Source organism: Lotus japonicus, chromosome 1, assembly GCF_012489685.1.
Source record: "Lotus japonicus ecotype B-129 chromosome 1, LjGifu_v1.2".
NCBI classification, from domain to species: Eukaryota; Viridiplantae; Streptophyta; class Magnoliopsida; order Fabales; family Fabaceae; genus Lotus; species Lotus japonicus.
In genome coordinates, this window is record NC_080041.1 from 132,210,349 (window position 1) to 132,232,928 (window position 22,580).

At 35.4% G+C, this 22,580-nt stretch overlaps 2 protein-coding genes and 1 long non-coding RNA gene across 6 annotated transcripts; all 3 read left to right on the forward strand.

Moving 5' to 3' along the window:
- Positions 1-918: 918 nt before the first annotated feature.
- LOC130730934 (uncharacterized) lies at positions 919-6,786 on the forward strand (the record flags this gene model as incomplete). Its single annotated transcript, XM_057583089.1, has 14 exons — positions 919-1,132; positions 1,602-1,693; positions 2,220-2,317; positions 2,593-2,679; positions 2,769-2,919; positions 3,065-3,151; positions 3,338-3,736; positions 4,063-4,205; positions 4,304-4,501; positions 4,647-4,737; positions 4,833-5,001; positions 5,439-5,543; positions 5,637-5,739; positions 6,568-6,786. Coding segments are annotated over 14 exons (1,962 nt in total), but the record flags the coding sequence as incomplete, so codon positions are not given.
- Positions 6,787-8,833: 2,047 nt separating this feature from the next.
- Positions 8,834-14,867, forward strand: LOC130730935 (uncharacterized). 3 transcript variants are annotated; one of them, XM_057583090.1, is made up of 14 exons: positions 8,834-9,026; positions 9,472-9,655; positions 10,211-10,308; positions 10,606-10,692; positions 10,782-10,932; positions 11,119-11,205; positions 11,390-11,737; positions 12,119-12,261; positions 12,359-12,556; positions 12,704-12,794; positions 12,890-13,058; positions 13,496-13,600; positions 13,694-13,796; positions 14,624-14,867. In XM_057583090.1, the coding sequence occupies exons 1-14, from the start codon at positions 8,905-8,907 to the stop codon at positions 14,646-14,648; spliced, it is 1,911 nt and encodes a 636-aa protein (XP_057439073.1). In that variant the 5' UTR covers positions 8,834-8,904; the 3' UTR covers positions 14,649-14,867. The 3 variants fall into 3 exon arrangements, with proteins under 3 accessions (XP_057439073.1, XP_057439074.1, XP_057439075.1); XM_057583091.1 differs by having other exon boundaries at positions 12,908-13,058; XM_057583092.1 differs by lacking the exon at positions 9,472-9,655 and having other exon boundaries at positions 8,848-9,026.
- A 2,787-nt stretch (positions 14,868-17,654) lies between these two features.
- Positions 17,655-21,883, forward strand: LOC130730936 (uncharacterized). 2 transcript variants are annotated; one of them, XR_009016529.1, is made up of 7 exons: positions 17,655-17,873; positions 18,991-19,088; positions 19,389-19,475; positions 19,565-20,086; positions 20,274-20,357; positions 20,523-20,804; positions 21,642-21,883. It is a non-coding gene; the product is annotated as an uncharacterized LOC130730936 (long non-coding RNA). The 2 variants fall into 2 exon arrangements; XR_009016530.1 differs by having other exon boundaries at positions 20,274-20,334.
- The last annotated feature ends 697 nt before the right edge of the window (positions 21,884-22,580 follow it).

The following is a 22,580-nucleotide window of genomic DNA, read 5'->3' on the forward strand; positions in this document are numbered from 1 at the left end:
CACGCTTAGTTTGCAAGGAAATTGAGAATACGTGATGTATAATTTTGACCTTATGCGTAATTTCTTTTAGAAAAGTCAAATAAAATTGATCAAGAAGTAAGATAGGCTCTGACCTAAATTTTTTTTACAAAGACCAAAGAAAAACATACGTATATAATTTTCCAACCTCCTTTGTAATTTTCTCTAATACAGTAATACTCTTTAGAAGCAGTATCACTATTTTATAAGTTTAAAAAAATCACAATTTTTTTAGAAAGCAAAAAAAAAAATCACTAGTTTATTAGATTAGAAAAATATATGACAATTTTATTTATAATGCTTTACTTAAGTTTTTAATTATTATTTTTTTTTGAAACTATGTTAAATGTACATATCTCTCTTAATAACAAAATATCAAAATAAAATAAGTAAACGTATTAATGAGATATATTTTTCTAAAAAATAATCATTAATATTTAAAATATGCCTTTTTTTGTGAATGAGAAATGATTAAAAATATGCCTTTAATAATATTCAATACTTTGATCTTTCCAAAAAAATGACATAATATTTCCCAAAATTATAAATGAAAAAAAATCAAATAGGAAATGTTTATTCAAGAATAAAAAGTTTAATTATTGATATTAAAATACATTTGTTTGAAAATACAATCTTTTTTAAAAATAAAATATTCAACTAAGGTAATTCAGTCTATCAATTGACTCTCATTATAATTCTTATCATTTTTTCATCACTTTTAAATTATTTCCCTCTTAATTCAAAAATCTTAAAATGTAATCACTTTCCTTCCACACATTTTTTACTTTACACCCAAAGGGATCATTCTTTTCAGCCGTTTGATTAAGAAGAAAATGAACGAATCTGATTTAAAGTTGAAAATCACTTCTTAAATAGGAAACAAACAAAAAAAACTCCTAACACCAAAAATGTTCTTCCCCCTTTTCATCTTCGCCGCGCCAGAAAGCGCTTCCTCCGCTCTTTTTCCCCGCACGATGGCGCCGCCTCAGCCTCCCCCATCCGCAGCATTCTCGCGCTGTCGACCTCCGACGAGGTTCGTACACTCTGGATCGGTGGTTTGCAGTGCTCGATGGACCAGAACTGTCTCTACCAATTGTTTGTTCATACCTGCGAGGTATCATTCTGCTAACTTCTTCTTCTACTTCCTATGATTTCAATAACCTTATGCATTATTGATTTCATAAGTTAGATTTGAACTTGACATTATATGGTATGGATTGATTAAAGAAATTTGTGTGATTGAAACCCTAAACAAACATAGATCAGACGCAATTTTTCATTTCATTCAAAATATTTCCATGTATTCCAAAAGACGCGATTATTCACTCTGAAATCATAAACAGGCCCTCCAAAGATTGCAATGTTTTAATTGTGCCCGCAATTTTTCAACACTAGTTCCCAGTTCCCGCTCCCCTTCATCCGGATAAGGACAAACTTTTCCAGAGTGACTGTGTTGCTGCTGCTATAAAGCCACCACCAACATTCATTTCTTCAAACCAAGTCATTCGTTTCGCGATTCTTCTCTTGCTTTTGCTCTTGCCCTTCTCTTGTTCTCTCATTAACCATGTCTGCTCTTCCACCAGTCAACACCGCTGCCGCCAACAACTCTGGTGGGGGGATTCCAGCTGTGGGAAATAGGATCAATGATCAGGAAAAGGGAAAACAATGCCACCAAGTAATGAATTTTTTAAATTTCTTCAGTGAATTGACCCCCTTTTTTTGCTTAGATTTTTCATATTTGTTGTTATGATTGAATGCTGTTGATGGAAATGAAAGCTTTCTTCTATTTACTCGATTTTGTACAGTTTTATGAATGACTTATTTTTCATATCTGGATTGTGGCTAATGCTGTTAAAAACCAAAATCCCAAAGTGGGTATCTAAAGGGGAGGTCGGAATTCTGTGAAAAATGAAAACTTTTGCAGATAGATGAACCAATTGTATTAAATTCAGGTCTGTGATGGCGATTGTGGTTGTTACATACAGATCTGAAAAGTCTCAGATTGCGATCGCAACTATAGTTGTGATCTTTTGCAATTTTAAGATCGCAACCACAACTGCAATTTAAAACCTTGGATGGAGTTTTAGGGTTATGGTGTTTGTGGATGGATCTCTGAATTAGACTGTTTTGTCTAATTTGTGTGTTTCTTCTTTGCTCTCAATTTTCAAGTTCATTTTTATGATACTGTTTTTTTTTCCCAGTGCCGGCAAGAAATCAAGGGTGTCGCTGCTTTGTGCAAGAATCTGAAAAATGGCAATCCTTGTGTACTCAGATTGTGCCGTGTATGCCTTTTAAACAGGTTAGACTCATGGATGTGAACAAGAAATAATACATGTGTCGTGTTGTAATGATCCTAACCATATGCGTGTGTCTTCTAATTGTAGATCATTTCTTACTTTTGATTTGGAAGTTGTGTTTTATATATTCTACTACAATTTTCAAAATAAGTTGTTTCATATTCGTGGTTTTCTTTTCAATATCATATCAATTTTCAGAATTATTCTATTTTGTTAAGGGTACAGAAGTAAGTGATGCATATTTCGATGTGCTGAGAAGTTTATTTTGTTGCATTAGATATGGGGAGGAAGCAGAACAGGTCAATAGGTTGGATGACTGGAGGTGCCCAAAGTGCCGGGGCAAATGCAACTGTAGCGCTTGCAGGTAAGTTGTGCGTGAATTTTCAGTTTAGCCTAGTGGTTTATATTTTGCTCCATTTGTGTGTTAATTTTGAAAGGAGAGATATTTTGTAGGAAAAAAGATGGTAAGGAGCCTACCGGTAGATTAACGAGGGAAGCCAGGACTGCTGGATTTAGGTCAGTGATGGAATATCTGGATGCTAAGGAAGCAGCGGAGTTGAACACGAACGCAAATGATGTTGCTGCTGTTTTGCCTCCAGAGGAGGTGTGTTAATTTTCTCTCCATTTCACTTCTTATCGATCAAATGGTCTTCATGTGTGCAATCTAAATAGATCATAACAAGAGAAAAATGTTTTGATAACTTGAATTAACTAATTGATGATTGTTTTATGTTTTTATTTATTCTCAGATCGTGATGGAATTGCTGGAAGCTCGGGAAGCAGCGGAGTTGAACACGAATGCAAATGATGTTGCTGCTGTTTTGCCTCCAGAGAAGGTGTGTTAATTTCTCTCCATTTAACTTCTTATCTATCGAGTGGTTATCGCAAGTTTACCTTCATGTGCTGGCTAATTAAGCTTCTCTTCATGTGTGCAATCTAAATCAATGATAACTAGAGAAAAATGTTTTGATAACTTGAATCAAGTAATTGATGATTGTTTTATGTTTTTTGTTTATTCACAGATTGATGGTCTTGAGGCGGTCTTGGGTGCAAATGATTTTCCCCCCATTCCTCATCAAAATGAGGAAACAAAATGCGAAAGAGACGATAAGAATGTGTGGGATCATTTTGATTTTGCTGAAGCCGTGTCTCAAGATGAGATTTTCGCAGAATTAGAAAGGAACCAGGACACTGATTATCATATGAATGGTGGTCCTGAGGTTTGGGGTTTAAATGATTATGTGAATCCTTCACTTCTTATTTCCTATAATTGTCATGGTACAGATGTTAAGGATGAAAAATCTGAAGAAGTTCTCCTACCGCCGGGCACTGAGTTAACGGAGGTATTGGGCATTGAGTTCCCACATGAGGATGTTGGGAATGTTGTGCAGTTCTTGGACTTCTGCAGGGTTTTTGGGAAGGTATGCATTCATGTTGATTCTTCTATTAAATCCATGCTTGATTAATTTCAATTTACTGCTACATGCAGATTACAAAACTGGGAAAGCTTGCTGCTTTTATTGATGTCATGTAACTTAAAAAGTCAATTTATCTTGTACTTGATCATTTAATTGAATGTTTGATTGTTGGGTGGATATGATTTAGTTCTATCCAGTACCACTAAATTCTATAGTTGTGATGGTGGTGGTATTGTTGCATAAATAATCCTCGTTTTATACTTAGTGGGGCTGCATTCATTCTTTTTTGTTATATCAAGTGTTCCGACTTTTCTTCCCTGTGAAATCAGGATCTTAACATGAAGGAAGGGGAAGCAAGGGCTATTTTGCGAGAACTAGTTCGCAAACAAAACTTGCGCAGTGGAGAGAACACCCTAGCTGTTGAGTTCCAAACTAGACTTTTGACCCTGCTCCGCACCGCTGCAGGACATAAGTGAGATTATCCAGTTTACCTTTTTTATTCTTTTTTCATTTTTTTTTGTGTGTTTTTTTCTTTGATTAAAGCTTGTTATCTGCATCACTTTGGTGTAGGTCTCCATCCTTAACTACAGCGGATGGGAACTGTTCATGGTTGAAAGCTCTAGGGGATTTAGCTTTACAATCTCCTCTTCTTCTCAAGGATTTCCCCGTAGAAATGCTCAATGAAGGTCTCTCTGGGTATTGTAACTTGAGTTTGTCTGATAAGCTTAGACTCCTGACTTTCATCTGTGATGAAGTTCTTAACTCAGAGTAAGTATTTCAAACTCAGATAGAAAATGCTTTTTCTGTTTTTTTTTTCTTCTTCTTCTTATCTCTATTCAGCCTTTTCTTTTTTATTTCCTGCTGCTAGTTTTCATCTTGTTTAAAGGGGTTGAAACTTGCTAAATATGTTCAGGAAAGTGAGGAGTTACATTGAAAAGGAAAATTCAAAAATTGAGAAGCAGTGGAAAGAAGCCAAAGCTGAATTTGCGGCTGCGAAGGAAAAGGTAATTACAAGAAACAAGGTGGTCTGTTCTTTGCATCTGGGTTCGTTTGACTGTAATATTGTGTTCATAAATGTGTTTTTATGTGTCACTTACAGTTGAATAGCTTGAAACAGAAGCTGCAGGAAGAGACAGCAAAAAGAATTCATTCCAGTGGGGATCCTGGGTCATCGACAGAGCAAGATGCTGCTGTCCTGAAGTTGTTAACAACTGAAGTTGCTCAAGCTCACAGTGAAATGCTTGAGGCTAAGGAAAAGATTCCTAAAAGTATGTTTTGATGTTTATGGGTTTTTTATATGCTCCAACTTTTATTCAGTTTCATTCCTTATGTTAATATCTGCTGCACATGGCACAAACATGAGTTGGTATCTCGTAATCTTCCTCGTAGACTCCAGTAATTATTTGCATGACATACTATTAATCTTCAATGCTATTATTACTTCAGATCTTGTTTCTTTTCTCACATGATAGCATGCATTCTCTTACTCAAAATGTTGTTAGTAAGTTGTTCAATTTCTGTTGATTTAAATTTCCTATTTTTTAAAAAAGAAAAGTGAGATTTAATTTGGTAAATTGACACACACTTAATTGGGGTAAAATAGAAATTGTGTGTATTCATGATTACTTTATGTCGTGTAAGAGTTTAATATTTCTTCTAATGTAACGGTATGCCCTTAACATTGTTTTCTTTTATAATATTGTAGGGAAAATTTCTGATGCTACGAGGATTGAGCCTCACTTTGTGGATGGTAGAAAGGTCTTTTGGAAATTCAAATGTTTTGAAGGTGAAGATACTCTTTTGCTACAAGGTAATTCTCAAAACGAATTAGACTGATTTTTTAAAATGATACTACTATGATTTTGGCTCTAGCAAGTTTTCTAAATCATGGCACAACATGCAGACATCAAAGTACAAGAAGGGGATGGTACTGCTGCAACTGATGAAAGGTGGTTTTTTTATGGTCCTGAGAAGAAGAATGACATTGATAAGTACATTTCTTCAAGGTGAGCTTTTCTCTTTGGTTCTTGATATTGGAGTTTGAATTCTGTATATTTTGTGGAGGAACATGACATGATGATAAGTAGTTACCAAAGAGTGTTTGAAGTCTTAGTATCTGTTATTGAGAGAATGATCTCATCAGTTATATACTAAACATATCTAAAACCTTTGTTAATATTCAAGTGGAATGAAATATAAATTTTACGATAATTGAAGAGCTTTAATAGCTATTTATTAGAAAATATATTTAGATATGAAAACCATCATATGAGGTCATCTAAGATAGTTTAAGATATTATATAATATAATAATGATTTTACAAGATGATTTTCAGATATTCTTAACATCGTGAATGAAACTGCTTAATTTCCCTTTTAGATGTGCAGTCCAATTGCATATATTGCTATATAAACTTTAAAACATAATCCAACAGCAATAAGTTTATAGAGGGCCATTTAATTCAGCCATGCACATGTATGTGAGTGCCACATTTTTTTTTTGGGTTAAATTGGAGGTACAAGCACCTTGGTTGGGGAGGAAGAGAATAATAGGTTGCTTTGTGGATCAGGGATTTTTTTTCAAATATTACAATATTACACATACTATCAAACTTTGAATTGAAGACACCTCGGATGTTTTATTTTCTTTAAAAAATAAAAAGGTACATAACTTTATCTCTTGACTGGTGTAGTACTTGAATTTTTTTTCATTAAACCTCTAATATGTGAATACAGTAGTTTTGTTAGTGACATTGTAATGATATATCCTTTATGTCTGTTTATGCTTATCAAGCGCAACTAATTTAATGTATTTCTTTCTTACCTTTGTTGCAGGGCAAAGAGAAATAAATGTCGTTAGGCTCCTTATAAACTTTCGAATGAAAGCAGTGGAGCTGATATGGAGAACGATTTTTAGGGAATAAATCTGAGCTGGTTTTTAATAAGGAGTTGTGTTTCTTACTTGTCATCAGTGACATATGCTGTACCAACTCAATTGTATATAAACTCCTCTTAGACATGTCAATTGAAAAGAATCGCATTGATTTCTTGCAACCTCATTGCTTCATGTTTTTTTCTTTTCTGATTTCAATTTCTTAAATGGTATAAAAGCCCCAACCAGGGTTGTGCCATCTTGTTTCCAAATTAGGTCATGGTAACGGTAAATGCAAATCAATGGTTTTAGATCCAATCATTCTTTTGCAAGGTCGGTGGTCTAGAATGCAAATCTGTCTTGAAACCCTTACTACGTTCATACAAGTGAAAATCCTTCCAATGAATAGGTTTGTCCAGCGGAAACTGTCACCCTATGTGAAAGGTGTTGGTCTCAAAGAACAAGCTTCGGTTTGTTGATGGTAGCTTGCCACAACCCGTGGACAACTACAACCCAACCTTTGAGGTGTGGGAACAATATAATAACTTGGTCCATTCTGGGTTTTTTAGTTCTGCATCTCCTACGGTTGCCAAAAGCATTCTGTATGGTGAGAATGCTCTCAAGTTAAAAGTTAAATTTGAAGAGGTGTGTTGTGTTGTCTCTACTAAACTCTACTTAGGCAAAGTTCATTGCCTTTACTGAAGCATACAAGGAGTTTCTTTGGGTGAAAAATTATTGGGGGACCTTGGTGTCATGACAAAAATTCAACTTTTCATTCTTGGTCCAAATTCATTAATATGAGGTATCATTGGATATGAGATGCATTGATTGTTAAGTTGGGAATTGGCCAAGGTTCAAACATATGGTAATGATGTTGTTATGATGACTAAGGCATTACTGAGATTCAAGTATGAAACTTGTGAAATTGCCAATTTGCCGATCATCTCCACATAGTTGTGAGAGAAAATTTGTTGGGATTTTGGCTCCATTCCTACGTGGATAAAGGCCAACTATATGCAAATCCACTTGTCTCACTTATTCGCTAGTGGAGTGAGGGGTCAGATTAGAGTAATTGAGAGTCCACTTTGACAAGAGATGCAAGCAATAAAAAGATGAGAGCGAAGAGAAGAGAAACAATTTTTGCACAAACTTAGTGCAGTTGTACGAGCTTTGTCACCACTCCTTCGTTAACCATTGATTAGATTGAAATTTGGGCACTAAGTTCGCAACATCTGATTCTTCAACCTGAACGATTGGATTGGTGAGAAGATGTTTGAGATGGAAGGAATTGGGCTATAACAACAGCAATAATTTCTCATTTTTCTGATATTCTTAGTTTTCTATTTCAAGCTTGTTACTTTAGCTTATTCCTTTTAAATAACTCACTCATACTTAACTAAATGATTTTACTTGTTAAGTATATGATCATATAGATTATCTCTTTAAAAAAAAGTACATGAATTATTTTTTAAATCTTAAATATTGTTGTTTATTCTATGAATTTAATGGAAATATACCGTTAGTGTAAATATTTTTTACACATGCATCCAATGATGGGTTGCCAAATCAGAAAATAAACTTTAAATTTAATTATAATAAAATAGAACATAAATGCTTTTGAAAACGTGACATCCAATGATTGGACGTCTGCGTAAAAACACTTTACACTAACAGTGCACAACCATTAAACTCTTATTCTATATTGATCAAAGATTTTAAATGGTGAAAGTTATTTTGGTTAAGTAAATTGGGCAATGTGTATGAGTACAAGTATATATGCACAAAGTACGAGAACATACATTTAAGTCGCTACCCATGCAAGTACAAGGGCGAGTGCGAATAATTTTTAAAAATCTAGATATGAGAGTGAGTAGTGTAATACCTAACCTAAATCCTACTCGTAGTACCCTACCGAAACCCTACCCATCGGTCATTGCCCTCCTCGATGAGAAAATCACCTCTCGAGTCAACCTCTCCTGAAACAAAAGTCTCATTAATTTCGGCCCTAGGCCCAACTTTAGTTTTTGACGAGTAAATAAATCTACTATTTTTATTCAACAAAAAAGTTAGTCATATGAATCATTTAAATAAAGAAAATCAATTTTATTCTGGGTAGATGGATAAATAAATAAAGTTGCATAATTTTACACAACATTTCAGCCGTTGATTTACAAGAAAATGAACGAATCTGATATGAAGTTGAAAATCACTTCATAAAAAGGAAAAAAAATATATTCTCCACAACAAAGATCCATTTTCATCTTCGCCGTGCCGGAAACCGCTTCCACCAGAACCCTCGCATGATGCCGCCGTCTCAGCCTTCCTCAACCGCAATATGCTCGTGCCTTCCACCTCCGACGAGGTTCCTTGACTCTGGATGGAAGAGAACTATCTCCACCGATGTTTTGTTCATTCCGGCGAGGTATCACCCCCTTTCTTCTTCTGCTACTTTTTCTTCTTCTTCTTCTTCTTCGTATGTTTACAATATTGATGCATTATTGATTTCATAAGTTAGATTTGAACTTGGCATTATATGGTAGGGATTGATTGAAGAAATTTGTATGATTACAACCAAATCAAAGATAGAACAGACACACACGATTTTTAACCCTTGATTGTTCGCTCATTCAAAATGTTTCCATGTATTCCAAAAGACGCGATTATTTACTCTGAAATCATAAAAAGGCCCTCCAAATATTGCAATGTTATAATTGTGCCCACAATTTTTCAACACTAGTTCCCAGTTCCCGCTCCCCTGCATCCGGATAAGGACAAACTTTTCCAGAATTACCTTTATTGATAATCTCCACTTTCTCACTCACTCACTCACTCACTCACCCTGTGACTGTGTTGCTGCTGCTATAAAGCCACCACCAGCATTCATTTCTTCAAACCAAGTCATTCGTTTCGCGATTCTTCTCTTGCTCTTGTCTTGTTCTCTCATTAACCATGTCTGCTCTTCCGCCTGTCAACACCGCTGCCGCCAACAACTCTGCTGGGGGGATTCCAGTTGTGGTCGATGATCAGGGAAAGGGAAAAACATGCCACCAAGTAATGAATTTTTAAAATTTCTTCAGTGAATTGACCCTCCTTTTTGTTAGGTTTTTCATATTTGTTGTTATGATTGAATGCTGTTTGATAAAAATGAACCTTTCTTCTATTTACTCGATTTTGTACTGTTTTATGAATGGCTTATTTTTCATATCTTGGATGGAGTTTTAGGGTTATGGTGATTGTGGCTAATGCTGTTAAAAACCAAAATCATAGAGTGGGTATCTAAAGGGAAGGTCGGAATTCTGTGAAAAATGAAAACTTTTGCAGATAGATGAACCAATTGTATTAAATTCAGGTCTGTGTGACGGCGATTGTGGTTGTTACAATCAGATCTGTCAAGTACCAGATTGCGATCGCAACTGTACTTATGATCTTTTGCAATATTAAGATTGCGACCTCAACTGCAATTTAAAACCTTGGATGGAGTTTTAGGGTTATGGTGTTTGTGGATGGATCTCTGAATTAGACTGTTTTGTCTAATTTGTGTGTTTCTTCTTTGCTCTTAATTTTCAAGTTCATTTTGATGATACTGTTTTGTTGTTTTTTTTCCAGTGCCGGCGAAAAATCAAGGGTGTCGCTGCTTTCTGCAAGAACCTGAAAAAGGGCAAACCTTGTGTACTCAAATTGTGCCGTGTATGCCTTTTAAACAGGTTAGACTCATGGATGTGAACAAGAAATAATAGATGTGTCGTGTTGTAATGATCTTAACCATGTGCGTGTGTCTTCTAATTGTATATCATTTCTGACTTTTGATTTGAAAGTTGTGTTTTATGTATTCTATTACAGTTAAGTTTTATAATTTTCAAAATAAGTTGTTTGCCGTGTTTCATATTCGTGGTTTTCTTTCCAATATCATATTAATTTTCAGAACTATTCTATTTTGTTAAGGGTACATAAGTAAGTGATGCATATTTCGATGTGCTGAGGATTTTATTTTGTTGAATTAGATACGGGGAGGAAGCAGAACAGGTCAATAGGTTGGATGACTGGAGTTGCCCTAAGTGCCGGGGCATATGCAACTGTAGCCATTGCAGGTAATTTGTGCGTGAATTTTCAGTTTAGCATAATGGTTTTTATTTTGCTCCATTTGTGTGTTAATTTTGAAAGAAGAGTTATTTTGTAGGAAGAATGGACGTAAGGAGCCTACCGGTAACATAATGAGGGAAGCCAAGACTGCTGGATTTAGGTCAGTGATGGAATATCTGGATGCTAAGGAAGCAGCGGAGATGAACACGAACGCAAATGATGTTGCTGCTGTTTTGCCTCCAGAGGAGGTGTGTTAATTTTCTATCCATTTAACTTCTTATCTATCAAATGGTTGTCAGAAGTTTACCTTCATGTGCTGGCTAATTAAGCTTCTCTTCATGTGTGCAATCTGAATAGATAATAACAAGAGAAAAATGTTTTGATAACTTGAATTAACTAATCGGTGATTGTTTTATGTTTTTATTTATTCTCAGATCGTGATGGAATTGCTGGAAGCTAGGGAAGCAGCGGAGTTGAACACGAATGCAAATGATGTTGCTGCTGTTTTGCCTCCAGAGAAGGTGTGTTAATTTTCTCTCCATTTAACTTATCTATCGAGTGGTTGTCAGCAGTTTACCTTTATGTGCTGGCTAATTAAGCTTTTCTTCATGTTGGCAATCTGAATCAATGATAACTAGAGAAAAATGTTTTGATAACTTGAATTAAGCAATCAATGACTGTTTTATGTTTTTTATTTATTCACAGATTGATGGTCTTGAAGCGGCCTTGGGTGCAAATGATTTCCCCCCCATTCCTCATCGAAATGATGAAACAAAATGTGAAAGGGACGATGAGATTTTCGCAGAAGTAGAAAGGAACCAGGACACTGATTATCATATGAAAGGTGGTCCTGAGGTTTGGGGTTCAAATGATTATGTGAATCCTTCACTTCTTATTTCTGGTAAAAAATCTAAAGAAGTTAAGGATGAAATATCTGAAGAAGTTCTCCTACCGCCGGGCACTGATTTAACGGAGGTATTGGGCATTGAGTTCCCACATGAGGATGTTGGGAATGTTGTGCAGTTCTTGCAGTTCTGCAGGGTTTTTGGGAAGGTATGCATTCATGTTGATTCTTCTATTAAATCCATGCTTGATTAATTTCAATTTACTGCTACATGTAGTGGTTGGCCCATTGAATATTCACAATTGTCAAATTCATTTAGTGCAATAGGAAGTCAGATTACAAAATTGGGATAGCTTGTTGCTTTTATTGATGTCATGTAACTTACAAAGTCAATTTATCTTGTACTTGATCAATTAATTTAATGTTTGATTGTTGGGTGGATATGATTTAGTTCTATCCAGTCCAACTAAATTCTATAGTTATGATGGTGGTATTGTTGCATATATAATCCTCGTTCTATACTTAGTGGGGCTGCATTCATTCTTTTTTGTTATATCAAGTGTTCCGACTTTTCTTCCCTGTGAAATCAGAATCTTAACATGAAGGAAGGGGAAGCAAAGACTATTTTGCGAGAACTAGATCGCAAACAAAACTTGCGCAGTGGAGAGAACACCCTAGCTGTTGAGTTCCAAACTAGACTTTTGACCCTGCTCCGCACCGCTGCAGGACATAAGTGAGATTATCCAGTTTACCTTTTTTATTCTTTTTTCATTTTTTTTGTGTGTTTTTTTCTTTTATTAAATCTTGTTATCTGCATCACTTTGGTGTAGGTCTCCATCCTTAGCTACAGCAGATGGGAACTTTTCCTGGTTGAAAGCTCTAGGGGATTTAGCTTTACAATCTCCTCTTCTTCTCAAGGATTTCCCCGTAGAAATGCTCAATGAAGGTCTCTCTGGGTATTGTAACTTGAGTTTGTCTAACAAGCTTAGACTCCTGACTTTCATCTGTGATGAAGTTCTTAACTCAGAGTAAGTATTTCAAACTCAGATAGAAAATGCTTTTTCTGTTTTTTTCTTCTTCTTCTTCTTCTTATCTCTATTCAGCCTTTTCTTTTTATTTCCTGCTGCTAGTTTTCATCTTGTTTAAAGTGGTTGAAACTTGCTTAATATGTTCAGGAAAGTGAGGAGTTACATTGAAAAGGAAAATTCAAAAATTGAGAAGCAGTGGAAAGAAGCCAAAGCTGAATTTGCGGCTGCGAAGGAAAAGGTAATTACAAGAAACAAGGTGGTCTCTTCTTTGCATCTGGGTTCGTTTGACTGTAATATTGTGTTCATAAATGTGTTTTTATGTGTCACTTACAGGTGAATAGCTTGAAACAGAAGCTGCAGGAAGAGACAGCAAAAAGAATTCATTCCAGTGGGGATCCTGGGTCATCGACAGAGCAAGATGCTGCTGTCCTGAAGTTGTTAACAACTGAAGTTGCTCAAGCTCACAGTGAAATGCTTGAGGCTAAGGAAAAGATTCCTAAAAGTATGTTTTGATGTTTATGGGTTGTTTATATGCTCCAACTTTTATTCAGTTTCATTCCTTATGTTAATATCTGCTGCACATGGCACAAACATGAGTTGGTATCTCGTAATCTTCCTCGTAGACTCCAGTAATTATTTGCATGACATACTATTAATCTTCAATGCTATTATTACTTCAGATCTTGTTTCTTTTCTCACATGATAGCATGCATTCTCTTACTCAAAATGTTGTTAGTAAGTTGTTCAATTTCTGTTGATTTAAATTTCCTATTTTTTAAAAAAGAAAAGTGAGATTTAATTTGGTAAATTGACACACACTTAATTGGGGTAAAATAGAAATTGTGTGTATTCATGATTACTTTATGTCGTGTAAGAGTTTAATATTTCTTCTAATGTAACGGTATGCCCTTAACATTGTTTTCTTTTATAATATTGTAGGGAAAATTTCTGATGCTACGAGGATTGAGCCTCACTTTGTGGATGGTAGAAAGGTCTTTTGGAAATTCAAATGTTTTGAAGGTGAAGATACTCTTTTGCTACAAGGTAATTCTCAAAACGAATTAGACTGATTTTTTAAAATGATACTACTATGATTTTGGCTCTAGCAAGTTGTCTAAATCATGGCACAACATGCAGACATCAAAGTACAAGAAGGGGATGGTACTGCTGCAACTGATGAAAGGTGGTTTTTTTATGGTCCTGAGAAGAAGAATGACATTGATAAGTACATTTCTTCAAGGTGAGCTTTTCTCTTTGGTTCTTGATATTGGAGTTTGAATTCTGTATATTTTGTGGAGGAACATGACATGATGATAAGTAGTTACCAAAGCGTGTTTGAAGTCTTAGTATCTGTTATTGAGAGAATGATCTCATCAGTTATATACTAAACATATCTAAAACCTTTGTTAATATTCAAGTGGAATGAAATATAAATTTTACGATAATTGAAGAGCTTTAATAGCTATTTATTAGAAAATATATTTAGATATGAAAACCATCATATGAGGTCATCTAAGATAGTTTAAGATATTATATAATATAATAATGATTTTACAAGATGATTTTCAGATATTCTTAACATCGTGAATGAAACTGCTTAATTTCCCTTTTAGATGTGCAGTCCAATTGCATATATTGCTATATAAACTTTAAAACATAATCCAACAGCAATAAGTTTAAAGGGGGCCATTTAATTCAGCCATGCACATGTATGTCTGTGCAAAATTTTTTTGGGGTTAAATTGGAGGTACAAGCACCTTGGTTGGGGAGGAAGGTAATAATAGGTTGCTTCGTGGAACAGGGAATTTTTTTTCAATATTACAATATTACACATACTATCAAACTTTAAATTAAAGACACCTGGGATGTTTAATTTTCTTAAAAATATAAAAAGGTACATAACTTTAAAATCTTGACTGGTGTAAAACTTGAATTTTTTTCCATTAAACCTCTAATCTGTGAATACAGTAGTTTTGTTAGTGACATTGTAATGATATATCCTTTATGTCTGTTTATGCTTATCAAGCGCAACTAATTTAATGTATTTCTTTCTTACCTTTGTTGCAGGGCAAAGAGAAATAAATGTCGTTAGGCTCCTTACAAACTTTCGAATGAAAGCAGTGGAGCTGATATGGAGAATGTTTATTAGGGAATAAAGCTGAGCTGGTTTTTAATAAGGAGTTGTAACTGAAAGTTTGCTAGCCCATTTAGTTTCTTACTTGTCATCAGTGACATATGCTGTACCAGCTCAATTGTATATAAACTCCTCTTAGACATGCCAATTGAATAGAATCACATTGATTTCTTGCAACCTCATTGCTTCATGTTCTTTTCTTTTCTGATTTCAATTTCTTAAATGGTATCATAGCCCCAACCAGGGTTGTGCCATCTTGTTTCCAAATTAGATCATGGGAACGGTAAATGCAAATCAATGGTTTAAGATCCAACCATTCTTTTTCAAGGTCGGTGGTCTAGAATGAAATCTGTCTTGAAACACTTACTACGTGCATACAAGTGAAAATCCTTCCAATGAATAGGTTAGTCCAGTTTTGTCCAGCAGAAACTAAACTGTCACCCTGTGTTAAGGGTTTTGGTCTCAAAGAACAAGCTTCGGTTCGTTGATGGTAGCTTGACACAACCTGTGGACAATTATAACCCAACCTTTGAGGTGTGGGGACAATATAATAACTTGGTCCATTCTGGAATTCTGAATTCTGTATCTCCTACGGTTTTCCAAAGCATTGTTTCTGGTGAGAATGCTCTCAAGTTAAAAGGTAAATATGGAGAGGTGTGTAGTATTGTCTCTACCAAACACTACTGAGGCAAAGTTAATTGCCATTATTGAAGCATGCAAGGAGTTTTTTTGGGTGAAAAATTATTGCAGGACCTTAGGTGTCTTGATAAGAATTCAACATTTTATTTTAGGTCCAAATTTATTGATGTGAGGTATCATTGGATACCTGATGCATTGGATCTTAGGTTGGGAATTAGTCAAAGTTTAAACATATGGTAATGGTGTTGTTATGATGACTAAGACATTATTGAGATTCAAAGTTTGAAAATCGTGAGATTGCCGATTTGTCGATCATCTCCACGTAGTTGTGAGATGGATGTTTTTTGGGTTTTGGGCTCCATGCCTACGTGGATGAAGGCCAATTATATGTAAACTCATTTGTCCCACTTATTCTAGTGGAGATTGAGTGGTCAGATTAGGGCAAAAGAGAGTCCACTTTGGCAAGAGAGACAATAAAAATGTGAGAGCGAAGAGAAGATAAACTATTTTCGCACAAACTTAGGGTAGTTGAACGAGCTTCGTCACTGCTCCTTCGTTCACCATTGAACGAGTTGAAATTTGGGCACCAAGTTCGCAACTTATTCTTCAACCTGAATGGTTGGATTGATGAGAAAATGTTTGAGATGGGTGGAATCGGGCTCTAACAACAACAATGATTTCTCATTTTTTCTAATATTCTTAGTTTTCTATTTCAAACTTGTTGCTTTGTTGTTTGCTTAATTGTTGAGCACGGCTTGTGTTGAGATCGATTTGTGCTGTGATTTGAGACCCTCTTGTGCCCTAATTTTGATCATAGTAAGAGCTTGTTTGTGTGACTTGTGTGTGATTTTTACTTATCACATCGAGAATGTTATTTCACGTTAAAATCTTGGTGTTATTCACTTGTGTGATTTTTAATTGCTGCAATTATTTCTTATTGTTTCTTACAAATTATTACCGGTTTGGGAAATCATTACTTGCTGAAATGCTACATATCACTCTGTTTGAATTGTTCTTTGTTTTTGAATTGGATTTTTCATTACACATTTAGGAGGTGGCAAAAGGTTGAAGCTTTAGTGAGGTTTTGAAGCCATGGATGGAACTTGCGCGAATCATTGTTCTAAAGATCGCACAGCTCAATCCCTTGTTCGCTTTGCATAGATTACACAAGCGGTGCACTGTATATGTAACCCTGCTTAACATTAAGGACCAAGAGACGTTTGATATGTATAATCACAACCAATTAATGGTGGTTGAATGATTGCTTGCACAGTTCATGACTAAGTGGATGTTCTTCACTGTTAATGTCTCACACTGAATGATTTTTTTTCTTTTTTTTTCCCAACATCAAGAGACAATCATAAAACATTCACACACTATCTTTAAACAACACTACTGATTTTTAATTCCTTTATACCTTTTTTTTTAAATCTCTGTCTACCGGAATTTTCATTTCTAAAAAGCATGTAAACAAGAAAATAAAGGACGTCTTAGAAAATACTACTTTAAAATGAGGTGAAATTTGAGGTAGTGGGGTGAGATTAGCAAAGAGTGAGACTTATAGGGAACTCACAATGCACCATGAATAACGTAAAAATTCGCTAGATTGGTATAAGTTGGACATGGGTAAATACTTACAAAAAATAATGAGTATTCTATGTAAACTACCCAATCCACTCATACCCGCACACAAATTATTATTATTATTATGTAATATACACACATTTATTTGTAATTAACAAACTTAACGTTGATTAGAAAAAACAAACAAACTTAAAGTTATAACTTTCTAATCTTCTCTTTTTTGATTCCCCCTAAGGTCAGTAAAATCCTAGTTGGTGGGCAACCCTCCTCAGGGAGATCTCCTGGTACTCCTACCCATGAGTGAGCTTCTATCGGCCTCCCCAGCATAAATTGCGAGTAATAAGTATGAGTACGAGTATATAGGTATCCAGAGAGTATGATAACAGACATCTAAATTGCTACTCACAAAAGTATGAGAACGAATACATATAATTTTTAAAAACTCAAATATGAGGATGAGTACTGTAATACCATACCCAAACCCAAACCCTATAGTAGACCCATTTGATCCGCCCATTGATTTTGGCCCTAGGCCCAATTTTCGTTTTTGACGAGTAAATCTACTCTTTTTTATTCAACAAAAAAGTCAATCATATGAATCATTTGGATAAAGAAAATCAATTTTATTTTGGGTAGATGGATAAATAAAGTTGCATAATTTTACACAACTTTTCAGCCGTTTGATTTAATTTATAAGAAAATGAACGAATCTGATTTAAAGTTGACAATTACTTCTTAAAAAGAAAACAAACAAACACTCACCACAAAAAATCACTTCATCTTCACCGTGCCGGAAAGATCTTCCTCCACTCTCTTCCACCAGAACCCTCGCATGATGCCGCCGCCTCAGCCTTCACCGTCCGCAACGGGCTCGTGCAATCCATCTCCGTTGAGGTCGATGATTTTCAGGACTGGATGGAAGAAAACTGTTTCTACCAATGTTTTGTTCATACCGGCGAGGTATCACTCTGCTAACTTCTTCTTTTGCTTCGTATGATTTCAATCACCCTCAATATTATTGATGCATTATTGATTTCATAAGTTAGATTTGAACTTGATATTATATGGTATGGATTGATTAAAGAAATTTGTATGATTGAAACCCTAAACAAACATAGAACAGACGCAATTTTTCATTTCATTCAAAATATTTCCATCTATTCCAATAGACACGATTTTTCACTCTGAAATCACATATAGGTCCTTCAAAGATTGCAATGTTTTAATTGTGCCCACAATTTTTCAACACTAGTTCCCACTTCCCAGTTCCCGCTCCCCTGCATCCGGATAAGGACAAAATTTTCCTGAGTGACTGTGTTGCTGCTGCTATAAAGCCACCACCAACATTCATTTCTTCAAACCAACTCATTCGTACCCTGTTTGTTTCGTGATTCTTCTCTTGCTTTTGCTCTTGCTCTTCTCTTGTTCTCTCATTAACCATGTCTGCTCTTCCGCCTGTCAACACCGCTGCCGCCAATAACTCTGCTGAGGGGATTCCAGTTGTGGAAAATAGGATCGATGATCAGGAAAAGGGAAAAACATGCCACCAAGTAATGAATTTTTAAACTTCTTCAGGGAATTGACCCCCCTTTTTCTTAGGTTTTTCATATATGTTGTTATGATTGAATGCTGTTGATAAAAATGAAATCTTTCTTCTATTTACTCGATTTTGTACAGTTTTATGAATGGCTAATTTTTCATATCTGGATTGTGACTAATGCTGTTCAAAACCAAAATCACGAAGTGGGTATCTAAAGGGAAGGTCGGAATTCTGTGAAAAATTTAAACTTTTGCAGATGGATGAACCAATTGTATTCAATTCAGGTCTGTGTGACGGCGATTGTGGTTGTTACATACAGATCTGAAAAGTCTCAGATTGCGATCGCAACTGTAGTTGTGATCTTTTGCAGTATTAAGATCGCAACAACAACTGCAATTTAAAACCTTGGATGGAGTTCTAGGGTTATGGTGTTTGTGGATGGATCTCTGAATTAGATTGTTTTGTCTAATATGTGTGTTTCTTTGCTCTTAATTTTCAAGTTCATTTTTATGATACTGTTTTGTTGTTTTTTTCCAGTGCCGGCGAAAAATCCAGGGCGTCGCTCCTTCGTGCAAGAATCTGAGAAATGGCAAGCCTTGTGAAATCAGATTTTGCCGTTTATGCCTTTCAATCAGGTTAGACTCAGATGTGAACAAGAAATAATAGATGTGTCGTGTTGTAATGTTCTTAACCATGTGCATGTGTCTTCTAATTGTATATCATTTCTTACTTTTGATTTGAAAGTTGTGTTTTATGTATTCTATTACAGTCGTGTTAAGTTCTATAATTTTCAAAATAAGTTGTTTGCTGTGTTTCCTATTTGTGGTTTACTTTTCAATATCATATTAATTTTCAGAATTATTCTATTTTGTTAAGGGTACATAAGTAAGTGATGCATATTTCGATGTGCTGTGGATTTTATTTTGTTGAATTAGATATGGGGAGGAAGCACCACAGGTAGTTCTGTTGGATGACTGGAGTTGCCCAAAGTGCCGGGGCAAATGCAACTGTAGCACATGCAGGTAAGTTGTGTGTGAGTTTTCAGTTTATCTTAGTGGTTTATATTTTGCTCCATTTGTGTGTTAATTTTGAAAGGAGAGAGATTTTGCAGGATAAACGTAAGAAGCCTAGCAGAGGATGAGGACCCTTGTCCTGGATGCTATTGACGCAGCGTTTGATGCTAGAGGACTTTGAGTCGGGTGGGTGGGAGTGGTGTCTGTATTTTGGGGATTGTGAGCTCGAGTTCCTATTTGATTTTCTAGGGCTTTGTACCTTCCTAAAGTCCATCGTGTGTTGTTGGCTCAGGAAAGGTCAGGGCATTAGTTTACTTTTGCATAATAAAATTGATGTACTCAACCTTTTGAGAAATTAATGAATGAGATGCTTTCAGTCATTTGTTTATTGTTTAATTATGCTTTGAAAAGGGTTTTATTTTCAGCAAAAATTCACACGTATTTTGGAAAAGGTTACTAAAGTGACGCTCGAAAAATCGAGGCGTTACATTGTGGACGAGGGAAGCCAGGGCTGGTGGATTTAGGTCAGTGATGGAATTGCTGGAAGCTAGGGAAGCAGCGGAGTTGAACACGAACCCAAATGATTTTGCTGGCTTGCTGCTGTTTTGCCTCCAGAGGAGGTGTGTTAATTTTCTCTCCATTTAACTTCTTATCTATCGAGTGGTTGTCAGAGGTTTACCTTCATGTGCTGGCTAATTAAGCTTCTCTTCTTGTGTATAATTTGAATCAATCATAACAAAAGAAAAATGTTTTGATAACTCGAATTAACTAATTGATGATTGTTTTCTGTTTTTTAATTATTCACAGATCGTGATGGAATTTCTGGAAGCAAGGGAAGCAGCGGATTTGAACACGAACACAAACGATGGTACTGCTGTTTTGCCTACAGAGGTGTCTTAATTTTCTCTCCATTTAACTTCTTATCCCTCGAGTGGTTGTCAGAAGTTTACCTTCATGTGTGCAAAATGTTTTGAATCAATGTTAACTAGAGAAAAATGTTTTGATAACTTGAATTAACTAATTGATGCTTGTTTTATGTTTTTTATTTATTCACAGATTGATGGTGTTGAGGCGGCCTTGGGTGCAAATGATTTGCCCCCCATTCCTCATCAAAAGGATGAAACAAAATGCGAAAGGGACGATAAGATTGTGATGGATTTTGATTTTCCTGAAGCCATGTCTCAAGATGAGATTTTCGCAGAAGTAGAAAGGAACCAGGACACCGATTATCTTATGAAAGGTGGCCCTGAGGTCTGGGGATGGTACTGCATTTGATGAAAGATGGTCTGTTTATGGCCCTGAGAAGAAGAATGAGATTGATAAGTATATTTCTTCAAGGTGAGCTCTTCACTTTGGTTCTTGATATTGGAGTTTGAATTCTGTATATTTTGTGGAGGAACATGACGTGATGATAAGTAGTTACCCAAGCGTGAGAGAATGATCTCATCAGTTATATACTAAACATATCTAAAGTGTATAAAATGGCCTTTGTTAAAATTAAAGTGGAATGAAATATAAATTTTATGATAATTCAAGAGTTTTAATAGCTATTTATTAGAAAATTTATTTAGATATGTAAACCAACTTATGAGGTAAAATAAAAATCCAAGATAGTTTAAGATATTATATAATATAATAACGATTTTGCAAGATGATTTTCAGATATTCTTAGCACCGTTAATGAAACTGCTTATTTTCCCTTTTTGATGTGCAGCCACAATTGCATATTTGGCTATATGTACTTTAAAACGTAATCCAACAATTATTTTAAGGAGGGTCATTTAATTCTGCCATGCTCATGTATGTGAGTGCAAAAATAAATTTGGTGTAAATTGGAGGTACAAGCACCTGGGTTGCCAGTGTTGGGGAGGAGGGAATAATAGGTTGCTTTGTGGAAGAGCGAAATTTTCTCAATATTACGATATTACACATTTTCTCAAACTTTAAATTAAAGACACCTGGGATGTTTAATATTCTTTAAAAATAAAAAAGTTACATAACTTTAAACTCTTGAGAGTTGTAGTACTTGAAAAATTGTTCAATTAACCTCTAATCTGTGAATACAGTAGTTTTGTTAGTGACATTGTTTATATTTATCCTTTAATTGGTGTATGGTCTGTTTATGCTCATCAAGCGCAACTAATTGAATGTATTTCTTTCTTACATTGGTTGCAGGGCAAAGATAACTAGACGTCGCAAGGCTCCTTACAAACTTTCAAATGAAAGCAGTGAAGCAGATTTGGAGAATGATTTTTAGGGAATAAAGCTTGAGTTGATTTGTGATAAGGAGTTGTAACTGAAAATTAGCTTGCCTAGTTAGTTTCTTGTCATCAGTTACATTACAGATGTACCAGCTCAATTGTATTTAAACTCCTCTTAGACATGCCAATTGAATTGAATGACATTAATTTCTTGCAGCCTTGCTTCATGTTCTTTTCTTTTCTGATTCCAATTTCTTAAATGGTGTCAAAGCCCCTACCAGGGCTCAACGCAAACAATGGTTCAAGATCCGATCATTCTTTTGCAAGGTTGGGGGTCTAGAATGCAGATCTGTCTTGAAACCCTTTACTACATTCATACAAGTGAAAATCCTTTCAATGAATAGGTAAATTCAGTTTTGTCCAGCTGAAACTGTCACCCTATGTGAAGGGTGTTGGTCTCTCAGAACAAGCTTCGGTTCGCTGGTGGTAGCTTGCCAGATGGACAACTACAACCCAACCTGAGGTATGGGAACAACATAATAACTTGGTCCACTCTGGAATTTTGAATTCTGTATCTCCTATGGTTGCTCAAAACATTGTGTATGGTGATATTGCTGCTCTAGTTTGGAGTACTATGTAGCAAAGATTTTCACAAGGCTATTAAGTGAGGGTTTTAGAATTACATCAGGAGACTTTCAATTTTAAACAGCATTGAAAATGCTATGAATTATATCATTAATTAGACAGTATTGTGGGAGGTACGGGATACTTCAGGCCACTTACGCATTGTAGTTTGTAGTTGCGATGGAAAGGAAAATACAGAGTAAGATTACATAATGGGCTTCCTTATGGGTTTCAATGAGTTTTTTGTTTTGGTGAAGACACAAATTTTGCTTCTTGAACACCATTCCCA

What these genes read in the sequence shown, in the direction of transcription:
- LOC130730935 (XM_057583090.1), top strand. Translation starts at nt 8,905, where the DNA reads ATGATGCCGCCGTCTCAGCCTTCCTCAACCGCAATATGCTCGTGCCTT. An exon ending in TCTGCAGGGTTTTTGGGAAG is followed by an intron (nt 11,738 to 12,118) that starts GTATGCATTCAT and finishes CTGTGAAATCAG; the next exon opens with AATCTTAACATGAAGGAAGG. An exon ending in TTGCGGCTGCGAAGGAAAAG is followed by an intron (nt 12,795 to 12,889) that starts GTAATTACAAGA and finishes TGTCACTTACAG; the next exon opens with GTGAATAGCTTGAAACAGAA.